At 37.5% G+C, this 9,489-nt stretch overlaps 1 protein-coding gene across 1 annotated transcript in view; it reads right to left on the reverse strand.

The window, feature by feature from the left end:
* Window positions 1-1,673: 1,673 nt before the first annotated feature.
* Window positions 1,674-9,489, reverse strand: part of LOC116101398 (solute carrier family 22 member 19-like) — a 41,491-nt gene continuing 33,675 nt past the window's right edge. The window contains 3 exon segments of the mRNA XM_031384976.1: window positions 1,674-1,734; window positions 2,911-3,114; window positions 7,268-7,376. Coding sequence (XP_031240836.1) covers window positions 1,674-1,734; window positions 2,911-3,114; window positions 7,268-7,376 — 374 coding nt within the window.

Genomic DNA, 9,489 nt, shown 5'->3' on the forward strand with positions numbered 1-9,489 from the left:
ATCCAATGGGTAAGCACCAATCCCTAACACTATTAATGATATTGTATTATGCTTGGAGACAGGAGCAAGTTGTTCTTTGAGAGGTTCTACCCTACAGGTGAGACAGACAAACAAAGACACCCCCAGTCATACAGTGGATGGAGCTTTTGGACTCTTATGGAAGAATAGCAGAAAGGATTGTGGACCCTGAAGGGGATGGGATATCCACAGAACGACCAACAATGTCAACAAGCCTGCACACTTGGGCTCTCAGAGACTGATCCACCAACCAAAGTACAGACACAGGCTATACCTAGGCCTCCCTTTCATATGTAGCAGATGTGCAGCTTGGTCTTCATGTGGGTCTTGAACAAGTAGAAAGAGGGTTATCCCAAAAGCTGTTGCCTGTATGTGGGGTATGCTCTATCTAGGCTTCCTTGTTTGGCCTCACTGGGTGAAGAAACACCAACCTCCCAGAGCCTTGAAGAGCCAGGGTAAGGAGTGATACCCAAGGGATCCCCACTCACTCAGACTATAAAGGGAGAGGAAATAGGAGAGGGATTGTGTGGGGATGACCATGAGGGAGGCAGTGACCTGGATGTAAAGTGAGTAAGTAAAGGTAAATAAAAGGCCAATAATGTTCAAATCAATTATGTTATATGTCTTTCATTCCACACCTGTCATTATATATTCAAAGTAATAGATTATATGTCATAGAAAGGTTGTCACCTAGGCACAGATCGTTTATGTTGTATCTTTTGTTAGTTCAGTTAGCTAATTACCTATTTTCTGTTTGTGACCTCATTTATTCTCTGGACCTAACTTAGAATGAATGTTTTCCATGATCATAAATCTATTCCATACCTATTTCTCTTCCTAGTGCAATTTATGTGCTTCTGACACATTAAGGTTTTGAAGAACTCTTTTTTTTGGCAGTTTTCTTATTCTGAAGGGGGCTTAAAGTGACTTAAATCAGTTCAGGAGTTCTTTAAGTTCACTCTCTGGAATTATAGAATCATCAGTTCATCTATACAGTATTATTACATGAAGTCCATGTTCATACTGACTTGGAAAAACAATCCTGCCCAACTGAGTCGGTGAGTGACTAAGAAACTATAGGCAGACAGCTCTTGTCCATGCTACACCAGATAGAAGAGAAATGTATCATGGAAAGACATATCAGCAAGAAGCAATCCTGGGATGAAGTCCCTGTGGTCCTTGCCTTTCCAGAGCACACCCATTAGAACTAGGCAAAATGATGGGCCATCTCCAGAAAGATCACTTGTTTGCCACAGACCTTCATACCTTGTTCCTATCACCACACCCTCTTGGGATTGGGGCCAGGCATAGACTTCTGGAAATGTTGCAGGCGTTTTTCAGTATGAATTCCCCTTACATACACATACACACACACACACACATACACACACACACGTACATGTAACTAAAAAGCCCATCATTCTACCCTCCCTTTTCTGACAAGCACAATACCCTAACTTTATTCTTGGAGTGTGTCTATCTGTCTTTTGTACTCTTGGCTGGACTAGGCTCAATTGCAAGTAACTTTTTCTCACTCTACTTATTTCACTGGAAAAGCAATGGATTGGAGTAGAGGCAAAAGATCCTAAGATAAATCATGAATGACATTTTTATTTTATCTTGATGTTTGACCAGAGGCCAATTCCTGGAGTTCCTTAAAACTGAGTCACTTTAATGATGAAATCTTCCTCCCCTTCTCGTCTTGAACTTTTCCTCCTAGAACACAGAACAAATGCCACAAATATTTAAAAAATTTGAAAGTACAGACAGAATAAATGCATTTTTGAAGGAGCAAACTCATCCTTCGCTAACCAGAACCTGGAACACTCACAATCCCCTGAAAATGTTCAAATAAATCTGGGGCAATAAAAACCAACTCCTTCCAAGCAACCTCTGTAAATCAGTTTTGGCACTTACTTCCTTGGTAGTCATAGCCTTCTCCAAGGAGGTATGAAGGAAAAATGGTGCAGGAATATATGAAAATGTAAAAACCCTCTCCACTCTTTTCGGTTTTATGATCTCATTATTGATCATAACCTTCTTTCTGTGATGAACTATTCACACTTAGTGAAATTGAAATGGCCTGAATCTCACAGCAAAAATAAGAGTCCTTCCCTCAGATTTTCTGTCCTCTGTTTCAGGTTCTCTAGGCATGTATGGAATTTCCTCTAAGTTATTCAGTGATCATGGCGGACCCCTTACCCTCCAGAATGTCAGTTTCAGACAGCTCACCAGCACTCAGTGGGTTGACAAGTAACTGAGTCTGAAGGATAAAATGCCATGTGCATTCTTTTGAGATATAAACAAGAATATCAATTTAAAGAGAATGCTTGTTGGATAGAATGCTTGTTGCATGAAAAGGAAGTCCTGAGTTCAAATCCTAGGAAAATGTGTAAAAAGCTAGGCAAGGGCACACAGCCTTCTAACCTCACTCTGTGGGAAGAAGAATCTCACTGCTTCTCTTTGTCCTCCATCACAAAGTCAGGGTCATCAATAATATTCCCAGAATGAAAAAACAGTGAATATAAGAGTTAAATATCAGATGTCCTTCTTCACCTTGCCCTACATACATGCACAATATTAAGACATACACTTTATGTGTTTTACATGAAGGCAAAATAGGCAGTAGACATGATTTTGTCTATTTATCAATAAATCTCTTTGTGTGTCCTAGTAGAACTTGTCTTTTATATCTAGAGAATTCTAAGGTCATTTGACTTTACTTTATGAGGGGATACAGGAAAGACTTGTATTCCAAACATAATGACCACATTGGCAAAAGCCTACTTGTCTGACAACTTGATAAGAGATAATCTGAGTGCTATTTCACTTTCTACATCACATATCAGTGGTGCAGAATAACTCTAAGGGACCAGTAGAGATTTTACTCACCCATTTTCCACATCTTTGATGGAGTCAGGCAGAGACTGATTCTTGGTTTCAGGAAGGAGAAAAGAAAGAAGTCCACCGAGGATGGAGAGGATTCCATAGATGATCCAGGGCAAGGAGTCAGAATACAGCATCAGGATCATAATAAGGGGAGACAGGGATGACCCCAAACCAGTAGCAATTCCAATGACTCCTAATGCTGTTGCCCTTCGAATATAAAACAGAATTCAATAAAAAAATCTAGCAAACTTGAACTTATGGAATTGCTACTTAGCATCTTCCATTAAGCATGTTCAACATCTGTAGCAATCAGGAAAATGCATATCAAAACCACTTTAAGTTCCATCTGACACCTGTTAGCATAGATTAGATAAAATCATGAGTCATAGTTCATGTTGGTGAGGATGTGGAACAAGGGGATCTCTCATTCATTGCTAGAAGAAGTGCAAACTGGTAGAGACACTGTGGAAATCAATATGGCAGTTTGTCAGAAAACTGAGTATAGATCTACCTCAAGACCCTGCTGTAGCACTCCTGGGCATATATCTGAAGGCTGATCCCTCCTAACAGAAAGACACTTCATCAAGTATGTCTATAGTGACTTTATTCATAATAGTAATAAAATATGGAAAACCTAGATACTCCTTAATTAAGAATGGATAAAGAAAATCTAGTAATTTACACAACGGAGTATTACTCAACTATTAAAAACAATGGCATCATGAAATCTGCAGGCAAATAGATGGAATTAGAAAAAAATAATTATCCTGAGTCAAATAAACCAGATCCAAAATGACAAACATGATATATTTACATTTATAAGTAAAAAAATAATTATGATTAAGTAAAAATCTTAAGTAAAAAATAATAATCCTATAATCCACAGACCCAGAGAGGCTAAGTATCAAGGACAGATCCAGGAGAAATGTATGGGTCTTCCTGGGAAGGGGAAATAGAATAGATTTTACAGGATGACTGTGGTTGGCTGGAAATGGGCAAAGGAGGGATCATATTCTGTTGGAGGGAGAATGGAAGGAGAGAACACTGGGCGAGATGGTTGAAATTTAAGGGCATTTGTTGTCCATGTGAGAACCTAGGGTGGTAGAATCTCCCAAGCATCTTCAGTAGTGACCCTCACTAAGACTCCTAGTACTTGGGGATATGGAGACAGAACAGACCATCTTCTATAACCAAGCATGTTTTCCAGTAGTGGGCCTGGCACACCAACTTACCCACAAAACCTATGCCCTACAATCTGTCCTGTCTTCAAGAAGTACTGGGGTCCTGGTGGTGCAGAAGTTGTGGGTGTGTAAAGCAATGCCTGGTCAAAGTTGAGGTCCTTGCCCTGAGAGGGAGCTCTTGCCTCAAAGTTTCTAGATTGCCAGGAACCAGAGGCTGGACATGCCAGAAACCCTGTATAGATTCAAATGTAAGTGGGAAATATTTCATGGAATGATTAATAATAATATTATATTATACACATAGGTTTTTGCCTAGCCCAGTTATTATCAGATTATCATAATAAAGCAACTGATGGAAGCAGATACAGAGACCCACCCTTACACTCAAAAACTAGGTGGATCCATTTGAACTCCATAGAAATAGGAGTTTGAAGGAGGAATGCAGGAAACAAGAATCAGGACACCACTGGAACACAGCCCACAGAGTCAAGTAAGCAGTGTTAATAGGGGAATCACAGAAGATGAAATGGCCATCACATCTTCTGTATGGGTCTGGGCTAGGTCCTCTGCATATATGTTATGATTGTGTAGCTGGTTGTTGTGGGACTCCATAACTATGGAAGTGGGGACTATTCCTCTTCTACTGACTTGCCTTGTCCAGCCTTGGTATGAGGATTGTGCTTAGTCTTATGACTTTTTATGCCATATTTGTTTGATATCTCTTGGAAGTTCGCTCATTTTCTGAAGGGAAAGAGAGGAAGAGTGAATCTGGAGAAGAAAGAAGGTGGGAGACGACTTGAAAGAGTAAAGAGATGTGAAACTGTGTTTGAGATATAATATATGAAAGAATAAAAGAAAAATGAAGAGTATTCGATATTGAAAGTGTAAAATTGAATGTGAAGTTTCATAGCTGAATTGTTATTTTACCTCTATAGAGGTTCATTTAGATGTATATATTTTGGGTCTGGAAAATTTGTCAAGAATGTTGATTTTAATTGCAATGATTGTTTTTGTCATAAAATTTCTAATGTTGAAAAATTAAAAAAAGTAAAGTGTACACTTCCTGGAAATGTCAAGGGAGACTACTTGCAGGAAGAAGTGGCTATTAGAATCAGGAATAGGGTTAAAAATATGGATTAGCAATAGAAAAATATTTTTGAAAGTGTAAGAATGGCAGCTATTAAAGAATATGACAAAAAGATATTGTAGGTATTGAAGAGGGGGTCTCTGGGAGGAGATGGGGTACAAAAGGGAAACAAGAATGTGATTTAATTCTATTTACTTAAAATATGTTTTTAAATGTTAACAAATTCAGATAAATTGAAATCATGTAACTTTTCTCATCAATAAGTAATGCAATAAAATGCAATAAAAGTTAAAAAAGAATGACAGCTATTACTTGTATGAATTTATGATCTCTGCAGGGACATGTACACACACACACACACACACACACACACACACACCTGTACACAAATGTGTGCACAAAGATGTGAGGGTAGGAGAGGAACCAGATGAGAAAGTAGCAGGATTGGACTATGAATAAGAATGATTGAGGGTGAGTACAATATGAAATTGATAAAACAAAATAAAAGTTTAAAAAACTCAGTTTTAAAAAAACCCAGATTTCTTTTTTCTTAATTTTCCCATAGAACTTAAGTTTTGGGTGATCCAAATATTCATATAAAATACTTATTAGCTGTGTATAACTTGTTCACAGCTCTGCATAATATATCTTGCAAAATGCAAACTTCCAGTAAACTTTGGCTACTTTTGTTATCTTTAAAATTGATTGCTGTTGATTAGTACCTGGTGTTTAGATTACGTCATGTACCTGCCTTGGTTTCTGTTTGAAAGATTCTTGTGCTTGCCATTTGCCATCAGGTTATCTCTGTTTTTAGCTGCTCTTGCTGTCTCTGGCTTGAGTTTATCCTTTTGTCATCAGAGAAATGCAAATCAAAACAACCCTGAGATTCCACTTCACACTAGTCAGAATGGCTGGTGTGATCAAAAACTCAAGTGACAGCAGATGCTGGTGAGGATGTGGAGAAAGAGGAACACTACTTCATTGCTGGTGGGACTACAAGCTGGTAGAACCACTATGGAAATCAGTTTGGCATTTCCTCAGAAAATTGGTCATAGTACTACCTGAGGACCCAGATATACCACTTCTGGGCATATAAGCAGACTATGATCCAACATTTAATAAGGACACATGCTCCACTATGTTCATAGTAGCATTATTTATAATAGCCAGAAGCTCGAAACAACCCAGATGTCCTTCAACAGAGGAATGGATACAGAAAATATGGTACATTTACACAATGAAGTACTACTCAGCTATTAAAAGTGATGAATTCATGAAGTTCTTAGGCAAATGGATGGAACTATAAGATATCATCCTGAGTGAAGTAACCCAATCACAAAAGAACACTCGTGGCATGCACTCATTAATAAGTGGATACAGCCCAGAAGTTTGGAATACCCACAATACATTCACTGACCACATGAAACTCAAGAAGGAAGACAGAGTTTGGATACTTTAGTCCTTAGAAGGGAGCTCAATATACCCATGGCAGGAGATACAGAGACAACATTTGGAGCAGAACCTGAAGGAAAGGTCATCCAATGACTGTCCCACCTGGAGATCCATCTCATATACAGTTACCAAACCCAGACACTATTGTGGATGCCAACAAGTGCTTGCAGACAGGAGCTTGATATAGCTGTCTCCTGAGAGGCTCTTCCAGTGCCTGACAAATACAGAAGTGGATGCTCATAGCCGTCCATTGGACTGAGCACATGGTCCCCAAGGGAGGATCTAGTGAAAGGAACCCAGATGCTGAAGGGATTTACAACCCCATAGGTGGAACAACAATATGAACCAACCAGTACCCCCAGAGCTTCCAGGGACTAAACCACCAACCAAATAGTACATAAGGAGGGACTCAAAGTTTCAGCCACAAATGTAGTAGAGGATGGCCTAGTAGGACATCAGTGAGAGGAGAGGCCCTTGGCCTTGTGAAGGCTTAATTCCCCAGTGTAGGGGAATGTCAGGACAGGGAAGTGGGAGTGGTTTAGTGAGCAGGGGTTTTTCAGAGGGGAAATGAGGAAAGGCGATAAAATTTGAAATGTAAATAAAGAAAATATCTAATAAAAAGAGAAAAAAAGTCATGTACCTTACCACTGTGGGGATCAGCTCATTCGAATGTAGAGAACTACTGTTAAGAATTATAGCAGAATTTGCTCCTGCCAGTGTTATCAAAACCACAACCAGGGTCTGCATTTCTGTGGAGAGAAGATCAGGAGAATGGTTATTCTGAGGTGAAGGAATTTGTTTTCTATTTCCTCAGTTGACAATATAAGTGAAGGAACAACACAGAGGTAAATGTTCTTGGTAGTTAATAATTTAAGAAGGTGACTTCTCTGCATGCACTGGTTTATAGAGGATCAACACTTGTGAGCCACTGCATGTATACACTAACATCACTTTCGAAGTAGAGAGCTTGGTGAGTCTCAGAGTCACTCATTGTCTTTCATCTTTTCTAGCCAGTGTCTCACTGTCTTTTACACAAAATGTAGGACAACCATGGAGGAAATTAATGAGAACTATGTACTCACTGGAATATTTAGCAGGAATATGACATGGATAAGAATGGGGATGGTTGACAATGACCAGAATATATTCTGTTTGCATGCATGAAATTGTCAAAAAAAAGAGTAAATTGTATGAAGACATAATAAAAAGAGAAATAGAAATTGCATTTCTCTTGATACTTGCAGTTTGGGAGAATAAATATTAATGAGATGTTTATGCATGTTCTTTGTGCAATATGACATAAGAGTGTCATGAAAAGACAGATGTGGGCAAGCAGGGAATTGGCTTGACTTGAAATACTGTCTTAAGGCTCAAGAGTAAGGATTCATGGACCTCATTTGCTTTATTTTCTTAATATCTTTTTTTTTAACTTTTATTGCATTATGATGACAAAAGTTACATGATTTCAATTCATCTGAATTTGTTAACATTTAAAAACATATTTTGAGTAAATAGAATTAAATCACATTCTTGTTTCCCTTTTGTACCCCAACTCCTCCCAGAGACCCCCTCTTCAATACCTACAATATCTTTTTTTGTAATATTCCTTAAAATTTATAAAATATTCTAACAATTAAAATGAGTATTGTAAAAGTTGTTTGATATAAAACAATAATCAATTTAACAGTCTTATGTAGATGCTTGTATACAGCAATACTGAAAATACATATGTTTTTCTCAATATAAATTTTAAATAACTCCAAGCATATTAACTGTATATTTCAAAATAATACATCACTACTAGTATTCTTAAATGAATACTAGTTATGTTCATTTCTTAAATGAACATAAATATATAAAGTCTTTTTGTTTGTTTGTTTGTTTTGTATTTAGTAGAGTTTAAAATCTTGGCTCTTACTGTGGTACAAGCAAAAAGAAGAACAATTTTTAGACATTGGATTTCATTGTAATAAGGCTGTACTTCAATGACCCTCACATCACCAAATGATTTTGCCTCTATCATAGTTAAGCTGAGAGTTGACAGTTCTGCTGTACCAAGGAATGAATTGTAGGCACTATTTTTGGATACAGACTTCCTGTTATGGTCAAAACTATTTGACTTGAGTGAGTGACTTCATTCTCAGCCCACAGAAAACAGGTTACATTCATTTAAGAAATGGTGTAGGTACTAAGATGGTCTATCCATAAAGTCATTCACCAACTGTTTCAATGAACAATGGTTCTGCTTGGAGGGCGGCACAGACAGACATTAGGTGAGGGTAAGAATTTGGTTCATTAGCTGTGATAATTTGGAAAAGCATTCATCTAAGAGAAAGAGTAACTTATAAAGTTCTCTTCTTCAAACTTGATATAAGAGTTACAAATGTCAAGCAAAGCATTCAGTCTCACTTTGTTGTTCTCTTACAAGCCACCTCCCTAGTTAATCATCTATGTTTCTTTTGGGTATATAAATACTTTTGAAATATGTTAGCTGGTCTGAAAACCATAGTGTAGTGTAAAAACATGAAATAAACAATACTAATAATAGAGAGGCTGAGATAGGAGAAGTAAAATTTCAAGACCCTTATGTTGTACACAGCAAGACACTGTCACAAATAAGCTGAAAGTATATATAGATTGTACAATATTGGACCTATTTCTCCAATTACCAAATTAGAGAGACCATTGCATGACAATCAACAAATTTCTAATTCCTCATATTATTGGATTTCAATCAATTAGGATATGTTGGTAATATTAATTTTCATATTAAGATTTTAATAAAAGGTAATTATCACTTCCTGTTGTTTTTGTTGTAAGAGGTGAAATTAGATTTGTGTGGATTTGTTGAAAGATTACTTT

The sequence above is a fragment of the Mastomys coucha genome, unplaced genomic scaffold, assembly GCF_008632895.1.
Source record: "Mastomys coucha isolate ucsf_1 unplaced genomic scaffold, UCSF_Mcou_1 pScaffold21, whole genome shotgun sequence".
NCBI lineage: Eukaryota > Metazoa > Chordata > Mammalia > Rodentia > Muridae > Mastomys > Mastomys coucha.